Below are 24,096 nucleotides of genomic sequence, written 5' to 3'. Positions count from 1 at the left end.
GATCCTGTACGTAAAGAATTTCAACCTCCATCAGGAAAGAAGAAAGAGTCACCTTCCAATTCTTGGAAGTCCAGTAAAAATGATGACTCTGGTAAGGAATGGGGGGTTGACAGAAAACTAAACTTCGGGGGCTGGACAAGCAACCTCAAAGACATTGGTGGTTGGTCCAGTTGGGGGACTAAGTTTAAAACCCAATTGGTTTTACTTGATTTGGTTCGAATGAATCACTATTTACAATTACCTATACCCAAACAGATTGTTTTCTGCGCATTTTTAAAGAAATTAACGATTCTCTTAGTATAGAAACTAGAATTGTAACCAGTTCTAATGACGCTGATTTGTTATTTTCGGATTTATACCCAAAGAGAACAACACTTCCTAAATTACTGTGTAACACCAGTTTTCTGGACAGATTTGAATGCACCAGTTTTCTGGACAGATTTGAATACACCATGATATTCACAAACATTGGTGGCCAAGTAGTCCTACGTAACCCACGTTTCACTCACAAGATACAGCATTATTGTAAATATGATTTCAAAAGTTGAGATTGATTATGTTTCCCAAAATATTACAAATTGAATATTCAAAAGTTGATTTTAAAGTAATTCCAAATGACAACAAAAATTCAAATAGTCATACTTTTCAATGAAATACAAATGGTAGGTCGTAACAACGAATGATGCATAGCTAAGTAAAACACAACATTGCCTACATAAGCTTCATTTTTTCATACATTGAGTAGTCAAATCGTGGAGAGACTTGTCAGTATATGCAGATGGATTGTGAAGTCATGTGACCTGGTGCACTGGCTTTGGTTTTCTCGATTTGTTACTCAATTTTTTTATTACAATGACAACTCATCTCTTAGTGATATATGTGGGATTCTCAATTCAGAAACTCACATGGCAACAGTGAATTCACTGATTTACCTTACAGTGAGCATGCCCTTATTTTGTCCGTATATGTAGATGGATTGTGAAGTCATGTGACTTCGTGCACAGGCTTTGGTTTTCTCGATTTTTTGCTCTATTTTTTTATTACAGTGACAACTCATCTCTTATTGATATATGTGGGATTCTCAATTCAGAAAGTCACATGGCAACAGTGAATTCACTGATTTACCTTACAGTCAGCATGCCTTTATTTTGTCCGTATATGCAGATGGATTGTCAAGTCATGTGACTCAGTACACAGGCTTTGGTTTTCTCGATTTTTTGCTCGATTTTTTTGTTACAGTGACAACTCATCTCTTATTGATATATGTGGGATTCTCAATTCAGAAACTCACATGGCAACAGTGAATTCATTGATTTACCTTACAGTCAGCATGCCCTTATTTTGTCCATATATGCAGATGGATTATGAAGTCATGTGACTTGGTGCACATGCTTTGGTTTTCTCAATTTTTTGATCGATTTTTTTATTACAGTGACAACTCATCTCTTATTGATATATATGGGATTCTCAATTCAGAAAGTCACATGGCAACAGTGAATTCACTGATTTACCTTCCAGTCAGCATGCCTTTGTTTTGTCTGTATATGCAGATGGATTGTCAAGTCACGTGACTTCCGTATACAGTATTTTCTTTTCTCTGTTTTTTCAGTCTAGTGACAACTCATACCTAGTTCATATATATGGAATTGTCATGCAGAGGCATCTTTCTAAAACCGTTCATAACCAACTATATAAACGACTAAAGGTGAAGACACAACCTTACAACTCATTTCACCCTACGAAATTATCATTTATTTGTTTTAAAAAATTAGCACGGCTACATGGTTCATGGGAGGGAGTGGGAATCGCAGAGGTGGTAGGAACTTGCAAAGGGGTGACAGTTCACGACGAGGAAGGGGAAGGGGAAGTGGCAATGCTGAAGATGAAACACCATTTACTTTGTTAGATGCCTCTTGTGCTTATCATGATAGGTTTGGGAAGCGACATTTTGTTATGCCCAAGTACTATCGAGATCCATGTGGTTTGATGCAGGATCCATCAGATAATCAAACAGGATATGGTTTAGCAAACGCTAGACTTCTGAAGTGGCCCGCACTATTTATAGAGCGAGTGCAAATGGAAAGAATATGTTGGGAAAATCGACTGAAGGTGCCAATAGCACGTTCTGTTGAGATCCAAAAGGAAGATCCTGATAATGTTGATCGACTATGTGAAAGACTACAACGTGAGATTTCTCAAATACGCCGTAGGTTAGCCCGCGATATGCAGCTATACATAGTTAAGAAGGATGACCAAAAGAACAGAACAGAACCAAATGTTACGGCTATCAAGGGTATCATGGAGGATCCTGAGCTTGTCTCTGACGTTGAGCTTTCGAATTATTCAGACTCTGAGCCACCTGCCGATTTAAGTGCGAATTAGGTGTTAATGTCTACACTTCGGCAATATTAGGTCATGCATTAATATGTAATGTCTGTGTTAGAATAAATATAACTATTATGTTATGTTTATGTTTATGTTTATGTATTGTGTCTGTCAAATGTTGCGGCTATTAATATGCAATATTAGGTCATGAATTAGGTGTTTGTCTATCTAACTGTTATGTTTATGTATTGTGTGTTCAGTTCAGGGTGTCCAGGATATATGTAATGTGTATTCAGTTCATGGTGTCCAGAATGTATTTTTGTGGGAGAATTATGTCTGTACTACCTATTAACTGAAAACTATTACGTTTGCAACTTCAGTTATGTTGTTTTCATGCATGTATGAGTATTTAGTAAATTAGTGACTTCGTATATTATGTATTAAGTTTTATTACAAAAATGTTAACAAAATTTATTTTAGGAGCTCTCGCGGTGGCCTTCGTCTTCTTGGCCTACTCCGCGGTGGTCTTCACGTCTCACCCTTCGTCGTTGCTTGTCGAGCTACACAGTGTGTGGGTGTGCTTCGGACTGTAGAGCATGCATATCACCTTCTAACCCAAAACAAAGACGAAACAAAAAAATAAATTTTTTTAATGAAAACGGGTACAAAACGGTTTTACTAAACTGGTTTTCTGAATTACATTCTCACCTTCTAACCCAAAACAAAGACAAAAGAATAAATATATATGTATATTTAAATGAAAACGGCTTTAGTAAAGCCAAAATAATTTTCTGAATAACACCTTCTAACCCAAAACAAAGACAAAAGAAAAAAAAAATTTACATGAAAACGACTTTAGTAAAGAAAAAAAAAATTATTAATTACATTATCACCTTCTAACACAAAACAAACACAAAACAATAAACAAAAAAAATTTACATGAAAACGGCTTTGGTAAAGACCAAAAAATTTTTGAATTACATTTTCTAAACCATAACAAAGACAAAAGAAAAAATAAAAAATTTAACATGAGAACTGCTTTAGTAAAGCCAAACAAAATTTATGAATTACATTATCACCAAAACAATGACAACAGAAAAAAAAATATTTATAAAAAAAAATTAAATCTAATTTAAATGAACAGTGAAAGTGTGGTTTCAATCCATACTTACAATAGTGAATAGTGAAACCATGACTTTTGTAAATGAACATAATTGGCTTAATAATATTTAAATGAATATGATTTTAAAATTATATATAAGAAAAATATTATGTAAAATTAATATATGAAAAAAGGTTTTTCCCATATTATGTAAAATTTCTGAATTTCACATTCTAAACCAAAACAAAAACAAATTTTAACATGACAATGGCTTTAGTAAAACCAAAATTTTTTTATGAATCACATTATCACTAAAACAATGACAACAGGAAAAAAAACAAAATATTAAAAAATAATCTGCTTACCAAGAAATAAATGAACATTGAAAGCGTTCTTTCAATTCGCGTTTAACAGTGAAAACGCTATTAGAAGGTGAAATGGACAGTAGAATCGCTATTTGAAATAGCGTTTTCTTCACAAAACGAATCCACAAATAAAGCGCTATTCAGAATAGCGTTTTATTCAGAAAATTTTTTTTACCTTAATTAAAATCGCTATTCACAATAGTACCTTCACTATTCATCAAGTTTTGAGTTTTAAATAGTGAAAGCGCGATTTATAATAACACTTTAACCTAATTTATGAAATCTGTCCAAACTAAACCTAATTTAAAAAATAGGATGGAAAAGAGTCTTGATATGGGGAAAGCCTCTTAACTCTCTCCTCCACGCTAAAACACACCGAACTCTATAACATGTTGCCCCAAAGAACACCAAAAGCAGGCAAATGATCAACCAGAGACCCAAAACCAGAGCAACTCAAAAACAACACTCACATGTCAAAACACTAACCCTACCTTCCAAAATGGTTCGCAAATCGATCATCAAGCCAACCCTTGTCATAGTTTTCCTCCTCTTAGCTTTCTACGCTTTTTTCAACACGAAACTCAATTCTGCCGACACTCTGTTTGTTTCCTGACAAAATGCCGTCGTTTTTCCGGGGAATTCTTTCCCCGTGAAGGTCTACATGCATGATCTTCCCAGAAAATTCACTTACGGGGTTATAGAAAGCTTCGCAATGGCTCGAGGGGGTCTGAAAGGTCCGGTAGATGATGTCTCGGTGTTGAAGTACCCGGGACATCAGCTCCCGGCCGAGTGGTACTTGTTCGCTGATTTGAACCGGCCGGACCGGACCGGTTCACCGGTGACTAGGGTTTTGGACCCGGCCGAGGCGGACTTGTTCTACGTGCCGTTCTTTTCGTCGTTGAGCTTAGCAGTGAACCCAATTCGAGCGGTGAATATGGCCGGAGATGGACTGGGGTATGTGGATGAGGAGATGCAGGAGGGTTTGATTGAGTGGTTGGAGGAGCAGGGGTATTGGAAGAGGAACAATGGGTGGGACCAGGTGATTATATGTCAAGACCCCAATGCATTGTACAAGGTTGTGGATAGAGTTAAGAATGGGGTGTTGCTTGTTTCGGATTTTGGACGGTTGGAGCACGATCAGGGGTCGTTGGTGAAGGATGTGATATTGCCATATTTGCATCGGATTAAAACCTTTGATGGGGATGTTGGTGTTGAGTCTAGGAAGTCATTGTTCTTCTTCATGGGGAACCAGTACCGGAAAGAGGTAAATTTCTATGCTTTTGGTTGTGTTAAATATGCTTGGTTCTACTACAAGATTGTAAAATTAAGCTTGCTGATTGACACAGATATATGTATATGTAGTATCTGTATACAGACAGAGAGGAGAAAGAAGCCATTTTGAGTAGAATTAGCATATCCTGTCCCTGTGGATGCAAGGGACAACATGTTCTATTTACACTCAAATTAACATGTGGATATGAGGCAAAACAAATTATCATGACAAAGAAATGATGAGATCAATGCAATCTTTGCAGAATTTAACTTGAATTTTGTGTACTGATGATGATGACTAAAATTGCTTGATTTGTTTTGTGTGTAACTTTGGATTGAAACCATGGTAGTTGATTTTTCTTCCTTTTGTCACCTTTTTGTCTTGTGACGTTTCCTCAAAGTTCCCGCTTCAGTGCTTGTTTACTTTCATATTCTTGATTACCCTTTTAAGGTTATGACTCTATTTGTTTGATATGGTAGTTGTGGAATGATATGTGCCATCTCATCTTTTGTACGACAAAATAATACATTGCAACTATATGTACCTTCTAATGCTGTGTTTGATTGAGGGATTTGGGGAGAAATTTAAAATGAAAAAGGAAAAAGGTGTGTGAAACTAGGTGAAATGTAAATATATTTTATTCATATTTCACCAAACTTTTCTTTTTCTCTTTCTAAATCCCTCTTCAAATCCTCCAACCAAACACAACGTAAATAAATCTGAGCCACAGACCAAAAACAAACCTTTTTTAAGTTATGACCACTCAAAATAGTAAGATTCTCACTTCTCAATTGACAAAGAACAAGGGTCCAGGTGACATTGATGTGCGAATATCTTGAGGACACTTGAGATAACAAAATCCCAGACATGTGGTTGTGATTTTCGACATGTCAATTTAACAGGCCATAGGCCATATCATCATTGTTAAAATCCACTCTGTTTGGTTCAACTTGTAAGTGTTACTTATAACTTTTATTTTAATAATTTGTGCTTGGAAGGACTAATAAGCTAGCTTATAAACTTAAGTTGCTAAAATAAGTTGAGTATCATTTGGTTAATCTTGTTCCCACCAAACAGCTAGTTTTTGTTTTGAAGCACTAACTTATTTGTGGGGTTATTTTAAATCAATAAGTTAGCTTATAAGCAAAGCACTGAGGGAGGAACTGAAAAACTTATTAGTGGAGAGCTAAAATATCTTGAGCGACAATACTTATGTCATTATTTCATTTGATGTAGTTTATTGGAATTGCTTATACATAAGATTCCTTCTACCATATACAAGTTATGACATTTTGTGGTATTAATACCATAAGGTGTCATAACTAAATCACTTTCACTAACAACTAAAGGCCCCGTTTGTTTTGAGAGATAGAATAGAAGAGATTGATAATGAGGGAATTGTTAGTGAGTGGATTGATAGTGAAGAATTGTTAAATTATTTTTATATAAAATAATAAAAAAATATAAAAAAATAAACATTATATTTAAAAAAAAATTCCCAATATATAAAAAATAAAAAAATTTCTAATCCCCTCACTATTTTTCTAATACCATCTCTACCTCTACCATACCAATCCCCCTTCCTCCTCCGTACCAATACCAAGGGATTACTAATCCCCTCCCTATCTCTCAAAACAAATATTCCATTCTCAATCCCCTCCTCACTATCAAACCCAATCCCCGCCCCATAATCCCAAACAAACGAGGCCAAAAAGACCACAATAGATCATAATCAAACAGCACTAGAAGTATAATTAAAGAGAACTTATACGTGCCTCCAAATAGATAGACTTATTGTCCAATAGGTCATGTGAAAATTAATGACATTTTCATCAAATACTATTAAAAAACGTCACTAATTATTAAATTTCAGCGACAAATCGAAAATTTGTCACAAAAAATCACTGATTATAAATTTTAATAACAATTTATAAAAATCGTAAAAATAAAAGTTACTAATTATCAATTTTTAGCGACATATGCAAAAAAATCATCGTAAAAAATTATTTTTAACGATGATTTTACAATGACTTATTTTCAATAGGACTTGATAGAAATTAAATCCAACTATTAGGACCTATTGATAATTTACCCCATAATTAAAGATTTCTTCAGTCATAATCAAAATAAAAACCACAATGAGTCATGACTAAGTCATAACTAAATACAGCTTGAGGCATAATCAATGACCTCTTCATTCATAACCAATATAACAAATAGAAGATTATAACTAAATTATGACTAACACCACAATAAGTTATAACAAATCATAACTAACACTAAGATTATAATCAAAGACCACAAATGTCATAATTAGAGTGCATGGTACACACCTTTTTTGATGTTTGTATTATAGAATTTCCCTATATATATATATATATATTGTTGAAAAAAATATATATACCTAGTGTATTTGGTGAAATTTATAGCTAATGAGACAAAAATAACTTGAACAAGTCTAAACAAAAACTTTAATTATCCAGCAATTAGAGGAGGGATGTTTCTAATTTTGCTTTTGAGTTTATCAACTTCCAACTTGTACGAAGCTACACCAACAGAAATGAGAAACCCATCCCTTATCGATGGGAAGCTAAAAGCCCTAAAATCTACATGTTTAACAATTATCAACATGGCACTTCATTTTTTGATCTGTACTCGAAGGGAAAATAAAAGAACAGAGAAACTTCTACTGAAACTATCCAACTATATTATATTTTCCTGTGTATTGTTCTTGTAAATAGTAAATATTTTCATGTTTCTTTCAAATATATTACATTTCCTTTGGTTGAGGAGATCCAAAAGATTTTTTCACTCAATCTACAATACCTTCACATTCCGCTTGAGGCACTATAAAGCCTGACTCCTCTTCAAAGGTATCCTCTTGATATGAGTGGGGAGAGTGAAGGTTCCCAGGAATTTGGCAGGCCTTCATCGTCTTGCAATGCTCTCCTTCATCTTCTCTGATGTTCATAAACACGTCATACAAATTCTCTGAAAGAAGGTAAAAATTAAAGAAAAATAAACAGAGTGAGTGTCATTAATGTTGGCATATGCTTTTCTCATCGTGGCAAGTATTCTAGATAACAAAAAAGCTTAAATTTCCAATAGCTGCACTAGTAGAGTAAGACTTCCGATATAAGAGTGACTTTTAAAGGATTTAATCCATCAACACAGTAAGGTAAAAGAATCCTAATTAACTAACCCTTGAAATGCTTCACAAACCACCACACCGCACTTGCTCAAGCACAAAAAAATAAAAGGTGTACCCGGTGCACAAGAAATCTGGTTACTCAAGGGTTTGGAAGAGGTAGAGGTAGTGGGGCTAAGGCTGCCTGCCTACCCACCTCTCCTAGCCGCATGAAAAACATAAATAAATGAAGCATGAACACTTCTAAGAAGGTAACATGTTATGTCCGACACCAACACGACACAACACTCGTTAGACATTTCCCCACACTTAGACACACACAAAACACATTATAAGTCTGAATAAAATAACTTGAATCTAATTATAAAATAAAAACAATGTAAATTTGTATCTATTCTCTTCCTTCGAACTTTAAAAATTATTATCTTAGGCATAAAAATTCTTATATATGACATATAATAAACATATAAAATTATATATTTTGCACCTATCCCCAAGTGTGTTGTCCTACATTTTTTTAAAATCTTCATGCCGGTGTGTGTCCATATTTCTTAGTAAATAAAGGAAAGTAACATAACAAGAAAAAAAGCACAAACAAATGACACTTTGTTCTGTGAAAACCACAAGGATTAAAATTAAACAGGTATATAGTTACATGAAGTCTCTGCTCTTAAAGTTGAATCCTCCTTTCTCACATTTGTTGGCCTGTGCTTCCACCAATGCAACAAGCAGTGGTGCAACGTGTGATGTGAAATTTCATATTCCTTTTCTGTATTCACAGAGTACATGGATCAAGAAACTATTTGATTAGACTCCTACCAGATAACTTTTTAGTCAAATTGGTAACCACTGTTACACAGCCGAGTGGTATATTCTTAACCTCATTAACTCAATTGTGATGCAAGGTTGTAATTTTGTGGATAGTACAGGGAAATTGACAGAACCTTGTAGCCTTAGCAAGAATTGCTAGAACACTACTTCTACATGCTAGTTTCCACAAACCAAGTAGCAACTTGAACTATGACCCACAAAACAAAAGCAGAGTTTGAACCTTTACCTATTTTTGGTCTTCGAGAATTGGGAACTCTTGCGGTTTGAAATTCATCTGAGGAAGAAATGCTTAGGAATTGTAAAATCTACGAGGTAGTTAAAGAAAAAGTGAGAAAGCTATCAAAACTGAGAAAGTCTCTTCTGGGCAGTGGAAGTTTGTACTTACCAAACAAGTACAAGTCACCTCCAGTGTAGTATTTCACAGCAACCTCAGGTGCAGGCAATTTTTTCAGTTCATCTGTAAAAGAAACAGACCAACATGATCATGTTGATACCAACAGGAGAAACCTAAGGAGAATATATCATCATTATTATTAACAGGCCATGTCACAAAAGGGAAGTTGCATGAATATAGTGGAAAACAATGTCAGATGTAATCAGTTAGCTCGGATCACCCATTCAATTTTATGGCATACTATGCGATGTTTATATTCATCCAAAGTCAGAAGATGAAAATCCCTTTGAATTTAGCATGCCCAATGAAAACCATTAACATGACAATGTAGATTTCATCAGGCTTATCTCAACTTTGTGGTTATACATAAGCAAGTGCAACTAAGCCTAGATTTTTCAGTACTTTAAAATACCTCCTCGGGCCTTGATAAATTTGTCGTAAGTTTCATATGCATGGATCTCTACACATTCAGAGAAATGATCTGCAACAAAGATCAAATGTATAAACATTAGTAGCAGAGAATGAATGCTTTGACCTAGCTACTCTACAATAACTTTTATGATCTGGTTCTTAACTTGAATGCTCAGGGCACAGAAATTGATTAAAGGAATATAGGGGCAAGTAAGAACGAGTTAAACTATCTTCTACATGGAAGGATTAAAACTTTGTAATTTTGGCTCTAAGAGGTAGAATTTTCTCTATGGAGTCCCTTTTATCAAATACCAAAAAACATATTAAGGTTGTAATTCTCAGACAGGTTCTCTATTTGTTTGTTCATAAATAGGTAGTAGGGTTTTCATATAAACATAACTGTCATGAATCCCATCACCATTATTGACAAATAAACAAGCATGTAAAAATCCGAATTACTTACATGCCATTCGCGGGCTCAAAGCATACATGAAGACTGTCATAAAATAATAAAATACCGCGATATGTTGAGCAAGAAAGCGGTCAAACCACCAAGCATTTCCCCCCAATTCCTGTGATAATATATCCCTATTGTCAATAAATCACAAAGAAAATATGCAAGTACAAAATAATCTAGAGTAGTTTGTAGTCTGTGTTATGATAAATAGTAGGCTAAAAGTAAATTATCAAGCTATCAACTTTTACAAGTAAAAACTACTAGTTCATGTTCTTGCTTTGTAGGCATCATCAGTTTTCCTCCTAAAACTATTCCAAACTCTTCATGACTAATTGCCTATCATAACTTTATTAAACCATGTCATCTTGGCTACATTTCTTCATTTGGATCTTTAATAAAAAACAACACCCAATTAGTATACTAATGTGTGTTTGGGAGGGAAAAGATTGGGTACACACCTAACCTTTGGTATAGTACACAAAGTGGTTGTCCCATGACTTGAACCCATAAGGCCAAGATTTTTACCATAGAGCCAATGGTCATTTGGATCTTTAATGTCAAACATAAATTGGATGGACCAAACATAGAGATCAGGAAGCCAAAACGAGGGTGACAAAGGTGAACAAAAAGTTATGTACCATAAGTCATAGTGGAATCATTTCTGGTTGGCACTTGCTTTCTTATGAAACATCAGAAAAAGAAAAGAAAAGAAAAGAAAAGAAAAGGACGGGGTAGACGTGAGATCATGACAAAGCTCGAGAAAAAAAAGCATTACTTCCATTATAAGCAGATGGTGCATCTCATTCCAGCTCTCAGCAAAGTGCACTTTCAGATAATCTGCTCTTCTCCACCATCCAAAACTCTCATACAAGTGTAGAACAGAGATAAAGGCTGCCATATTAACAAAATGACACAATCAGTCCAAGCTCAAAATTCAAAATGCCAGGCACAATATTCAGTAATGTTCAGGACAATTTGGACATAAAAGCTTTCTTAAGAACCTGAGAGATTTCAAAGCCAATTCAATACACAATAGTAACCTAAGAAGCATGGACACAAACACGCTGACACACAATTTTCAAAATATGTAGGACACGCATAAGGGGACATGTGCAAAATATATAATTTTATAGATTTATTATATGTAATTTATAAATATAAATAAGTAGTATATGTCATATATGAATATTTTAAAGTATAAAGGAGAAGAATAGGTATAAATTTAAATTATTTTTTGTTTCATCATTGGATTTCAAGTTATTTTATTCAAGCTTGTAATATGTTCAATTTGTATCTAAAAAAAAGTCCAATGAAACTAGTCTTACCTCTGTGTATACTAGGCATGTTGGGTTATGGCAAAAATTAAGAAGAGAAAATTAAAGTACGTGTTTTGTATATCAGATACATATGCCAAAGTACCATACGAAGTACCAATAACCAATAAGTACCCGGTATGGATACATCATGTTTGTTGAAAGTACCCATGCCTCATAGGATATGACACGTTATATTCTTAGAAGTGTCTACGCTTCCTAGGTAGGAACCAATGAATGATTGAAACATTTGATAAATGAGCATAATCCTTGATCACATTCATTTATTGTTTACTTTAAGAGAATCGTATCTTCAAATATACGACTAAGTCTTGACGAATGTTTGGCAATCATAATCAATTTTGCTCTTCTAGGCTATGCTAGGCATTTTGTGCAATATTAATTATAATCAATCACTTCCTTGAGGATTAAAACTTAAACCATTCTATACAGAAATTGGCAATATAGTCTTTGATTCCCCTTGAAGAAAATTAAGCAAAAATAGAAGGTAAGGAAGTTTGGGCACTCACCAAAATAAGGAACTCTTGCAATAGTTTCAAGTACAAAAAACCTTGCATAGTCTCTATCATTGTACAAAGTATCAAGTATCTTTACCACCGAGTCCTGGAATGGTTAGTTAAAAATTAATTTCTAAACAAACAGTACCAACTTGCGACAAAAACAGAAGAAAGCCCCTATGCTGATAAAGATTCCAAGTAACATGTTCTGGTAAGGAAGCACAATCAAAAGAATAAGATAACACCTCAAATTTTTCATACTCCCAAGAGAGACATAAAAGGTGGGTAGCAATCCTAATACTTTTAGCTAGCTCTCCAATATTTCATATGAAATAGTAGAGGTTATCAAGAAGTTGTATGTAACAAAATCTGAGCATTAACAAAGTGAAATGAATTGATGGATTACATAACATAAGGAACTTCATCAATCAACAACAATTTGTCAATCATAGCAGTGTGAATGAACCAAAGGAGGGGTTAACAACTCAAAACTTTTTTATTGCTCTGCAAAAACAATTCGTTCAGCATGTCACTCGTCTAATATTGACTAGGAAACACAGCCAAGTTTAAAATAAGAGTCTCATATACGGCTATCCCCATAGAATTCATTATTCATCCAATTAAGAGCCTAGAAGTTCCTTCGCACTATAAGTTTATAGACATTCATAGAATATAACACATCCCCAATTAAAAAGAGAGAAAAAAAGAAAAAAAAAATAGAGAGATAAAAAAGAAGACAAACTGATAAATCAGTAATCATATGCATCAAAAAGGTTAGGACACATCTAGCGCAATTAAATTAAGGCATGGCATATTACCAAATCACCACGGAACTGGAGTGAGCATTGGCGGACGAAGGGGGTGGAAGGGGGAGTCACTGCCCCTAAAACAATTTCACAAACTTAGCTAATATATTGTATTTACCCCCTTAGTCTATAATTTGTGAAGTGTTGGCCCCTTGAAGTTTTTTTTTCTTCTTCTTCTTCTTCAAAGCTCAAATTGTTTCCAGTCTTTAATTAAGGTTATCCTACAATACATAAGTACATTTAAGATGTAAATTATGATCAAAATTGATGTTTGTTAGAAATTATTGTGTTGGTGAGATTAACAAATTATTAAATCAAATTAGTTATGTCTTATTATGATATTTGATTATATCTCGAAGTGGTATTAGTTATGATTTATTCAATTATGGCTCAAATTGGTGTTAGTTATGACCCTACATGTCTATGATAAATGTGCAGATAGTATTTGTATGTTATCATTTTTTTATCTTTTTTATTTTGTACAAGTGTAAAAAGTACTTTATAATCCAATTTTGATACTTTTTGTTTTGTTAATGACTATTAGATACTGCTTGAAAACTTTATTTACAAATTTAATGATAATGTTCAATTTTGATACGTATAAAGTGAATATTTTAATACAATATATGTATGAAACTTTGGTAAAAATGTAATAAAATAAATGTACAGTCAATTTTTAAATGTATAGAGTTTGGCCCCCTCTTAACGAGATTTCTTCGTCCGCCACTGGGGAGTGAGATAATTTGATAGATGAAGAGTCCAAAAGAGAAAACTTACCGTGAGAAAGATATTTATAGACTGTTCAAGCTTAATAACCCATCTCTCCAACCCACTAGAGGATGAACTATTTGATGACTCCCCATGGATTCCTTTCCCATCGTCAACAGGAATAGTCTTCGGTTGGAATGATTCCTCCACAACCACTTTCTCCTCATCATCTTGCAAGACTGTTGCTTGGACTCTAAATAACTTCCTACACACATTGCAATGAAATTGCAAAATCATCAACGAATTAAAAAAAAAAAAAAAAAACATAAAAATTTTAAAAAACAAACAATCACTTATCCAAAATCCCTCTTCAAAATACCCAGCAATCTAATCAGTACCCATTGGTCATCATGCGAATTTTGGATTCAATACACAGCTAGAGTCCACAAAATATACATATTTAATATTTCCATTTAGAACCTCAATTAAGCTGAATAACCAAACAAGGCTTAGTGGTCTGAGTTGAGTAGATATTTTAGTTCTCTTTCTAGGTCCAAGACCTTGATATATGTAACATGCAAAACTTCAATTCATTTTCCCATACATTTTCTCACCAAGCTTTGATATAAAAAGGGGGCAAATTCTAGGAAATTCTAAGTTCTGAAAAGTCAAATTTTGCTATACAGAGAAAAAAAAAACATATATAGAGATCAGAGATTCAGAAGCACAAAGTTACATACCTTGGAACCAATCTATTAGAAGCACAAGAAAAAGAGAGATGATTGAAACAGAAAGGGATTTGAGACTTGAAAGAACTGTAATTTCTTGCTTTGAAGGACGACGCTGATGACACTGTTGTTGCCAAAACCGTGGAAGAGACAGACGCCGCCATAGTCTCTCTCTTTCTCTCTCTCTTTGTGACGAGGTTGAAGAGGAAATGAGAAACGGAAGGGAAATCAAACGTGAATTGAAAAGTGTCACTTTACCGAGAAACAAAGGGAAAGTCAGGTTTGGCGAGATTTTTTTTTTAATATTTAAAAAAAAAATATATTATTTACAGAATTAACTCATTTTTTAAACTATTTAAGAAATTAATTTATTTTTTGAAATTACATTTTCAATATGTAATTTTATCTTGAAGTTGTAAGTTGAAAATGTATTTTATGATGACATGGTGAAATTACATGTTCAACATGTGATTCGAAATCGCATTTTCAATTTTAAAATTACATTTTAAAGATGTGATTTCAAAAGTAGATTAGTTTCTTAAATAGTTTGAAAAGTTGACAAATTCGCTAAATAATTTTTTTTTTTTTGAATATTAAAAAAAAAACTCCAGGTTTGGCAGACCAAACATTAGAGAAAATTTAGGACCCGGGTACAACGAAAAAGGGACCTTAGAGCATCCCTACCAATTTACTTAAAAATTTTGTCTTAAAATATTATTAAAAAGTTCATTTCCTATTTTAAGAATTACTTTTTCATTTAGTTCTCCCAACAGACTCTTTATTTGTTGTCTATTTTATTAACAAATTCTCTATTTTTTTATTTTATTTTATTAAAATATAATTTTTAATTATAAATTTAATAAAAATAAAAATCATAAATGCGTATTGCAGTCCTTAAACAAAGCAAAACAATATATATATATATATAAGGGAGCTACAGTTGTAGCAAAAATTAATTTAGAGAATTATTTAAGAAATCTAATGCAGGTGGATAGGGAGTCATTTATTCGTTAAAATAGATAAGGAGGGAGTTTAGTGATTTTGGTGGAGATGCTCTCATACTAAGAAAATTTAGAGAAATTGATTGATTTGAAAAATTAGAAAAATATTATGAATCCTTAAATAATTTATTAAATTTTTTTTATCAAATCTTGTTTTTATAATTGTGTGATCTACACAAAATTATATATGTAGGTTATTAAAATTTTTAATAAATTTCTAACCAAGGGAAATTAATTGAAGTAGTGTCCTTACTAGCAAATAGATATTTACGAGAGGATATTAGCTTTGTGGTTTTCCTTGGGTTAAGGATGGAGCAAATAGATATTTACGAGAGGATGTTAGCTTTGTCGTTTTCCTTGAGTTAGGAATGGCGGTTTGTGTTGGCGCATATTCAGCCGTTGGGGGTGTCCTCTCGATGTTCATGCATTCATATCTTTTTTTTTTTTACAAATTACAAACACTCTTTTTGAGATTTGATAAAAATACAATTTTTTTTTTGAAATTTGAGAAATTACATCACGTTTCTTGAGATTTATATTTCTATAACAAATTATTCCTTGAAATTTTTATTTTCATACAGATTTCCTCCTAATTTTTTTTAATTTGTTATGAAAATTTGACTCTCAGGAGGTAATTTGTAATTTCTCAAATTTCAAGAAGGAATCTGTATTTTTACCATACCTTGAGGAGAGTGTTTGTAATTTGTCTTTTTTTTTTTAAAAAAAATATTAAAAAAAAATAGAGAGTGAAAAAATAATTATAAAATGATAAAGATATAAATAATTTATGTATTCAATTATATGAATAAATCTTGTATTTTTATTAGTAAAAAAAAAAATTTACTCTCCACTTTTTTTAAGTTCTCTCATTTCTTTTTCTTTTTTCTCATTTATAACCCTAACTTCAAAACTTGTAGGGTGATTGACTTTCTAAGGGGGAAATCTAATTCCAACATCTACTGTGCCTACCAATGGCATAGCAATGTAATCAACACCTAGTTGCGTATCTTGATTGTTGGCCAGACATATCTGAACATCAGTTGAAATGTTATAATCTCGAGGGAAGGTTGGATGTTAGCATTGTCTTTCACTCTCTAACGGTGAACTTCCATAATTTGGGAGAGAAAAAATATTTGAGACTACTAATTAATGGTGTTATTAATAATGTGATAGTGGGCCTCATCTATTATGATAGTGTTTGTTGTATTTTTTTTTTTTTTTTTTCACCTCATTAATGGTGGTTTAGTGATACCAAATTAATGGTACCAATCACTACTGCTCGAGAGAATAGGGGCAATGTGTGATTTTAATCTAGCAAAGTTTTTCTAAATTTTTCCTTGTGTGATTCCTCAAATGAAACTCAAATCTAGGTTGGAAATCAAAGGAAGAAGCACATTTAAGTGCAAAAAATGAAGAATAGAGATCAACTAGAAAGAAAATTGAAAATGAAAGATTTGAGTGACTTACGGGTCAATTCGGGTAAAGCAGAAAATAGATTTAGAGATGCTGGAGGAAAATGAGACATTTAATCATAGCAGAAAGTTGCGGTGATTGTCGGAGATGATCAAGAAAGAACAACGATTGGGGCCTTACAAGGTTCGACTGTATGAGCACGCAATAATATTCTCGTATAATCCTATTAATTAAGTTTGCACTCCTCCAAACGTCGTCGCTTTACTTTCTGAAAATACAAATGTGAACTAGCCGGCGGGTGTGTGTCGGATACCTCTCCGATGCCTAAGTCAACAAATAGACAATAAACAAAAAGCTATGTATATTTGAGAGTAAAAATTGCGATATTTGTACATTAGCCCTGTTATGAGCTTTTATAGATTCCGCGTGACAAAATCCTAGTAGAACTCTTATTCTCCAATGCAGAGTCCTCCTAGAAATCACATTTCTAAAAGATAATGCTTATCCTTTAACACCCTCTTCATTGCTTAACCAAGTGAGATGGCCCAACCATGGTCTTGGCAGTAACACAACCGAGCTGGTACTACCTTGCCTTGCACGGGTTTTAACCGCGCTCACCTAGCTCGGTTGTGCCTTGGGCATCCTTTAGCTCAGTTTTTCTTCCCCTATATCTTGGTCCAGAACACCCAAACTAGGCTAATAGCAGACTTCCTTGGCCAAATTGACAGGATCAAGGATCGAGCTATGCAAGCCATTACCTCAGCCCATAGCTCAGTCCATTTTCCAGCCGATCTTAGCTCGGCCTAAGTTTCACACAAATTACCCTCTCAGATGGAGGTTTGAAAGTCCAAGATAGAGAAAATAGAGAAGGTAATGACTAGGGGAGCATGTGTATCTCTTGGAAAGATAGAGAGGCGCCAAACTACGTGATGAGTTGAAATTTGAGAAAATTGAAGTAACGTGCGTTAGAGGTGAAATGACGAGGGGAGGAACCAATGAAGTGGTGACATGTCATTGTGGTAGGTGAGAAGTTAGATTTAGGGTTTTAAGGAATTTAGAAGACATGTACTGTTATGCCGATATGTTGATATATTGGCACAAGTATGGCAAATGAAGACATAGATTGGTCAGCATATGATTTGATTAGCAGATTTAGCTTTCATCCCCTTAACCCGTTGACGAAGTGATGGAAGTTAAGGATAGGTGTGGAGATATATTTTTTGAGTTAGGTCACATGACATGACCTCAGGATGATAAGCTACATGGCAGAAAGTGACTGGACGAGGTGTCGCCATTGCCCATACCTTAGCCAAGATATTCAGACTGGACAAATAAATCCTAGTGAACTATGACTCTAGAGTAGTTAAGGATAAAACTCATTAGAGAGGTTTACTCCAAATGAACTATGAGGGAACAAATCCTAGATAAGGATGAGTCCTAGAGTTTATGATAGAAGGGGCTTCTAAGTAAAAGTAGTGCACTCTAAATAAAGAAATCAACCCCTATGAGTAGAGGTATATGAGATTTTGTGCACCAAGTTTATTGTGCTTTAATTTTGTTGATATTGTCACTGACTTTATCATCAAAATATCTTTTTAGTTGATTTAATTTTGTAGGTGAGGATCTAAGTAAATTTATCTAAAAGATCAATTTTGTTCTTGAATTTTTAGAAAGAAAAAATCTTAGTATTGATCATGTGTAGTCATATCAAATTTTAACGCACACAAAAAATCCTAAGTTGCATTCAAAACAAGAAATATCTAAGTTGGATATTATATGATATCGTGCGATTGTCGTCCTTACACCCAAAAGATTGAAAACAGTGTTGGTCAGGGTTTAAGGTCTTCCACTACAATTCATTGACTCAGGCTAAGATCATGACAACATATAATTGTAACAAAAATGGTGAGAGCCTAGTAAAAATCTAAGTCATCCTTTTTACTTATTTTTGTCAGAGAAAGTCTAGAATGGGTTTTTGTTAGTTTGGAAGTGATGATACTACTTGTCCTTGAGGAACGGGTCGGCCTGATCCACGTCTCCCACACCCTTGTCCGATCGCTAGATCCACAGAAAACTTGCACAAGAGTCCAACGGGGAACGAGAGTCCCCCAACGAACCCTCCGACGAGCCAATTAGAAAAGAGAGATTAATGGAATATAAAGATCAGATGATGATAGAGAACTTAACCTTCTTTTTGTCTTAGAAACTTGTTTATATCCTTTGTTTATCATTTCCTTATCCACTCCGACCTGTCATGTTGGCCAAAAGTCTATGTTCTAGCTTGCCTTGTTCATGATAAGACTGTTTTGTTCCGATGTAAAGGGGTTACCGCATTAAATGCTGCAGGGAACCTCATTAATGGCTGATGTGTGGTGTAATAACTTTGCAGGATCTTTGTTTGCTTATGTGGTTGGTTCTTCTCTTGACAAGTGTTTAGATGTCATTGGTTTTTGGTGCAACATTGGGTTCCAATGATGTTGGGCTTTAGTGTTTGAATCATGCACTGGGCTTTAAGTGGTGGGCTAAAAGCCCTTATGGGCCAACCTATGTCAGTAGTCCCCCATTCCCAAGTGTAGCTTCAGTCCAACGACGGGAATAAAGAAGAAGACAGGGGTTGTGGCTGGTCGAATGAGAGAAAACCGACTGGAAGAACGGCCGACCGCAAAGGATAGCCGAGAGAGAAGGCCGACCGGAAGGTGGGCCGACCACGAAGGGTGACCGAGAGGGGGGCTGACTGCGAAGAGTGACTGAGAGAGGGGGACCGATCGCGAAGTGGGCCGACTGCGAAGGGTGACCGAGAGAGGGGGCCAACCGCGAAGGGTGATCGAGTGATAGGAGGGAATAGCGGCGTGTGGGGCTCGAGGAGCGGTGAGGCACGTAGTGATGTGAAGTGGAATAGACAGGGAAGAGGAAAAGAGTAGTGGATTGTGGTCATACACGTGGCATAATCCTGTAATAAAGGGAGGTGATGCGTTAGCAGGAAGCGAAAGGATAAGCTAATATAGGGTGTTGAAAATGCGGGGGCGGAAGTTTTCAAAATTTTTTAAACTGGCAAAATTTAATCTCGACCCTTGGAATATAGGAAAACCATGGGTATTTGGAGTTATTCTCTTTACTTACCCTATCGTAAAAAACCAGCACATTCCAGAGGTGAACTCGTTTGTTTCGTGTGACACGCCCTTGCAATACTTTGTGAACTTCCTTGTGCCAGCATCCGAAGCGATACGTAGACACGTTGGAGGAATGGCTCAAGATAGAGTGCCAGCCTTAAGGCTAGACTTATTGGGAGAAGACGACGTAGTGGAGTTGGTGGAACAGTACCGAGCAGAGCAAAGGGAGTAGAAGGAAGCTGGACAAACGGCACGGGCTCACCCGGCAACGATGAACGTAGCCGCTAGGCTAATTAGCCAAGTGGAGTCGAACCACTGGCACACCAAGGTTGACAAGTTTACGGAGGAGGAGTTGGAGAATGTACGAAGGAAGTACCAAATTCCAGCGAAGATAGAGTTGAGGCTGCCCACATCTAAGGAGAGGGCATCGGACGCACAACCGACAGAATTCACATTGTATGAGGAGGCACTGCCGGAGGGGCTGAGGTTACTACTTCCCTAAATAGTGGTGGACGTACTTAACAAGCTGGAAGTGGCGCCAAGGCAGCTGATGCCCAACGCATGGAAGATACTGATGGCTTACGCGGTTTCATAGCCACGGGCCACCGGGGGGCGGCTATGATGGTGAAGGAATTCTTCTCCTGCTGCAAGGCCTCCAGTCAATAAGAAACATGGGTGACTTTGCAAACGGTGGTAGGCCGGGGTCTGGTGGCAGGCTTGCCATCTTCGGTGAAGTGGTGGAGGCCGAGATGGTGTTATGTATCAGCGAACGGTGGGGGAGGAGTTCGCACAACGTGGAAAGTCCCCACAAAATCGGTGGAGCCAAGGCTGGATGCGAAGGCTGAGAATAGGGTGAAGAAGGTGAAGGAATGGAGGGAGAATGAGGGGGTGAAGTGGGATGACCTGATCCTACCTTCAACCCTGTTTGCCTTGAGACTAGGGCCACAGCCGACAAAGGAGGATCCGACGAAGGAGGAGCTGGAGGCGCGGAGGAGGCGGAAGAGCGGAGGGTGTTCGCCAAGGCGGAGAAGTATAAGGAGACACAGTTGAGGCCTGCACCTAAATTGGTGATGAGGGAGCGGGTCCGACCATGTCCCAAACCGTTGGAAGACAAAGACCTAACGGACTTTGCCCAACTGCCACCCCCAGTGGACCCGCTGAAGGAGAGGGGCAAACATGAGGTGGAGACAGTGCAAAAGAAAATGAAGAAGAAGAGGGTGGCGGTAGAGGGGAGTAAGTACACCCCTGTTGTGAAGAAGATGAAGGATGTGAGAGCAGAGGAGGCTCTAGAAAGGGAGACTGCCCAAGTAACGAAAGAAGACATGGGTGCGAGTGTCCAAATGTTAAAAGAAGACATAGGCGCAAGCGCCCAAACGGTGGCAGTAGTGGGGTCTGTGGTAGAAGTGTCGCCCAGTCCTGGTAAAAGGAAGTCTGGGGTTAGCAGATCGGAGGCGAGCATCATGTTGAAGACCGCCATGCACCATGCTCGCGCTCTGGTAGGCCGCTTGGCAGAAGAAGGGGGGGAAGCTAGGGTCATAGCCGACCGCCTTGTTGGGGTGGTGGAGGATGTGGCCGTGCGGTCGATGGCGCGGTTAATGGAGGCCGACCTCTTGAGAGGGTTTTGCTCAGCCTAGATGGAGGTAGCGACCCTAGCGACTGCCCTGATGAATAAAGCAACGCGCGCAAAGATAAAGGTAGAGCCGCTGAGGGCCTAGCTAGAAGGGGCGAAGACGCAGCTGCAGAACCTAACGGTTGAGACAGCTGGCTGGAGGAAGACCGCTCGGAGTGTATACGCTAAGGGGTTGGAGTATGCGCAAAGGGCGAAGAAAATGGAAGTACTGGCATTGGTGTAGAGCTACTCAACGGAGCAGGCTGGTGCCGAGCTCCTTGCGACCAAATCAGAGCTGGAAGCGGAGCACCACAAGGCAGTATCACTAGAGTTCGAGTTGGCGGGCAAGAAGAGGAATCTAGAGCAGGTCCAACAAGCCTGCACTACCGCCAATGAGAGATGGGTTGAAGCCCTGACCAATAACGAAGAACTGCGGGACCAGGCAATCAAAGACAAAGAAGAGGCAGATGGTCGGATCGTGGAGTTAGAGAAGGCCCTGGTAGAAGAGAGGTCCAAATTGGTGTCTGAGAGGGCGGTGTACCCCGACTTATGTATGGCGGTTGTAGAGCAATTCAAGGGGTCCACCGACTTCCAGATGGCCATTGACGTAGCTGTCGCCAGTGGCTTAGCGAAGGAGGAAGATAGGAGGGCGGGACCATCGGGAGCGGCCGTTGGAGGTAGGAGTGAAGAGGAAGTGATCCAACGCTTCTAGCGGTCGGACTTCTACAAGCACGAGATGAGCCAGTTCTGGGACAACAGCTAGATGACTTTCAAGTATAAGGTGCAAGAGTTGTTCCCGGATGTGGACTTCAGCCCCGTGAAGGTAGAAGAAAACGACGTCGCCTAGGCCCCCTAGATGAGGGGGTTGAAGAGAAAGATCTCGCATCGAGCGAGGGCGATTAACTGTATAAAATTATTTGTTTTTGTGTGTTTGTTGTTTTTTTTGTTTTATAATAGAAGTAGTTTCTGTAATGAATTTGTGTAAAAATGCAAGTTTGTTAATAAAACAATGAGTTTTCTTATGCATTGTTGTTGTCGTTATGCTTCTAATTGGTAAATTTGAAATAATGAAAATGGCTGAGCAGAATTCAATAAAGAGTGGGTGTAAAAATGAAACTTGTGCGTGAATTGTAAAACTTGTAAGTAAATTATGATGTAAAAATGGTAAAAATGGTTAATCAGGCTTACTTATATGTTCAACCATGATGTAAAAATGTTAAAAATGGGCAAACAGGCTAACTTGTATGATTAGTGAAATGAATGGGTATGGACTTGGATTTTAACTAAGTATGGCAACAGCTGAGACCAGCTTTGGTTCAAACCGGCTGAATTCTTCATGCTAGTTCTGACTAAGACTTAGAGGGCTTTGTCGGGCTGAGGCTTTAATTAACTTAGTCTGGCTGAGCTTTTCGTGCTCAGTCTGGCTGAGGCTTGAGTTAACTAGTCTAGCTGAGCTCTTTGTGCTTAGTTTAGCTGAGGCTTGAGTTAACTCAGCCTGGCTGAGCTCTTCATGCTCAGTCTGGCTGAGGCTTTTGTTAACTCAATCTAGCTGAGCTCTTCATGCTCAATCTGGCTTAGCTCTTCATGCTCAGTCTGGCTGAGGCTTGAGTTAACTCAGTTTGGCTGAGCTCTTCGTGCTTGGTCTGGCTGAGGCTTTTGTTAACTCAGTCTGCGTGCTCAGTCTGGCTGAGGCTTTTGTTAACTCAGTCTAGCTAAGCTCTTTGTGCTCAATTTGGCTGAGCTCTTCGTGCTCAGTCTGGCTGAGGCTTTTGTTAACTCAGTCTGGCTGAGCTCTTCAGTCTGACTGAGGCTTGAGTTAACTCAGTCTAGCTGTGCTTTTCGTGCTCAGTCTGGCTGAGACTTTTGTTTAACAAGTCGTTATTGAAACACAATGCAAATAATAGAGATATAAAGTCATTGTCATTTAAGGCACAACATATTGACCACAAGTTTACACCATGTATAGAAAGGGCAAAAACGAACAAGCGTGTAGATCGTCAAAAAGAACATACAACAATCGATCAATAAAAAAACAAGAGATGCCATTTTACTGGAAATAATGCTTCAAGTGCTCTCTGCCTTCCATGTCTTGGAGTCGGTAAGTGTCTGGGCGAGGTCTGGCCTTAACAACGTAAGGTCCTTCCCATTTGGCTGTTAGCTTGCCCTCGGCGGGATTTTTGGTGGCAAGAGTTGTTTCGCGCAAGACTAGGTCGCCCACTGCGAACTCTCTTGGTCGGACTTTGCGGTTGTAGTGTGTTCTCATTTTTTGATGATATGAGGCTCGTTTGACAGCGGTGGTCTCTTGGAGCTCTTCAATCAGGTCCAAGTCAGCTCGATGCAATTATTCGGTTAGTTTTGGATCCGGGTGCAAAACCCTCGGGGTCGGGAGGCCAATTTCAACTGGGATGACCACCTCAGCGCCGTATGTTAAGCGAAAGGGGGTCTCCCCAGTAAGGGTTCGGGCGGTAGTTCGATAAACCTAGAGTACGTTTGGTAGTTCCTAAGCCCAGAGTCCCTTAGCGACTTCCAACTTAGTTTTGATGATCTTCAGGAGAGAGCGATTGGTGACTTCGAATTGCCCATT

The 24,096-nt window shown here is 37.1% G+C and overlaps 2 protein-coding genes across 3 annotated transcripts; one reads left to right on the top strand and one right to left on the bottom strand.

Annotated features, from left to right (window-relative positions):
- Positions 1 to 3,818: 3,818 nt before the first annotated feature.
- LOC114307964 (putative arabinosyltransferase ARAD1) lies at positions 3,819 to 5,525 on the top strand. Its single transcript, XM_082887149.1, has 2 exons — positions 3,819 to 5,056; positions 5,155 to 5,525. Exons 1-2 carry the CDS (start codon positions 4,454 to 4,456, stop codon positions 5,302 to 5,304), a joined length of 753 nt encoding a protein of 250 aa, XP_082743275.1. The 5' UTR covers positions 3,819 to 4,453; the 3' UTR covers positions 5,305 to 5,525.
- Positions 5,526 to 7,749: 2,224 nt separating this feature from the next.
- Positions 7,750 to 14,654, bottom strand: IM (Alternative oxidase family protein). 2 transcript variants are annotated; one of them, XM_028253424.2, is made up of 9 exons: positions 14,392 to 14,654; positions 13,721 to 13,916; positions 12,150 to 12,243; positions 11,082 to 11,197; positions 10,313 to 10,421; positions 9,851 to 9,919; positions 9,430 to 9,501; positions 9,271 to 9,318; positions 7,750 to 8,056 (listed from the first exon to the last, which is right to left on the bottom strand). In XM_028253424.2, exons 1-9 carry the CDS (start codon positions 14,541 to 14,543, stop codon positions 7,878 to 7,880), a joined length of 1,035 nt encoding a protein of 344 aa, XP_028109225.2. In that variant the 5' UTR covers positions 14,544 to 14,654; the 3' UTR covers positions 7,750 to 7,877. The 2 variants fall into 2 exon arrangements, with proteins under 2 accessions (XP_028109225.2, XP_028109226.2); XM_028253425.2 differs by having other exon boundaries at positions 9,271 to 9,349; positions 14,392 to 14,652.
- Between the last annotated feature and the right edge of the window lie 9,442 nt (positions 14,655 to 24,096).

The sequence above is a fragment of the Camellia sinensis genome, chromosome 9 (genome assembly GCF_055761805.1).
Source record: "Camellia sinensis isolate YWXY chromosome 9, ASM5576180v1, whole genome shotgun sequence".
Taxonomy (NCBI): Eukaryota; Viridiplantae; Streptophyta; class Magnoliopsida; order Ericales; family Theaceae; genus Camellia; species Camellia sinensis.
The sequence above is the reverse complement of the archived record's forward strand: the minus strand, read 5'-3'. Positions and strand labels throughout refer to the sequence as shown.

What these genes read in the sequence shown, in the direction of transcription:
- LOC114307964 (XM_082887149.1), top strand. Translation starts at nt 4,454, where the DNA reads ATGCATGATCTTCCCAGAAAATTCACTTACGGGGTTATAGAAAGCTTC. An exon ending in GGAACCAGTACCGGAAAGAG is followed by an intron (nt 5,057 to 5,154) that starts GTAAATTTCTAT and finishes ATGTATATGTAG; the next exon opens with TATCTGTATACAGACAGAGA.
- IM (XM_028253424.2), bottom strand. Translation starts at nt 14,543, where the DNA reads ATGGCGGCGTCTGTCTCTTCCACGGTTTTGGCAACAACAGTGTCATCA. An exon ending in TCTAATAGATTGGTTCCAAG is followed by an intron (nt 13,917 to 14,391) that starts GTATGTAACTTT and finishes CAATGTGTGTAG; the next exon opens with GAAGTTATTTAGAGTCCAAG. An exon ending in TTCTCGAAGACCAAAAATAG is followed by an intron (nt 8,057 to 9,270) that starts GTAAAGGTTCAA and finishes ACCTTCTTTCAG; the next exon opens with AGAATTTGTATGACGTGTTT.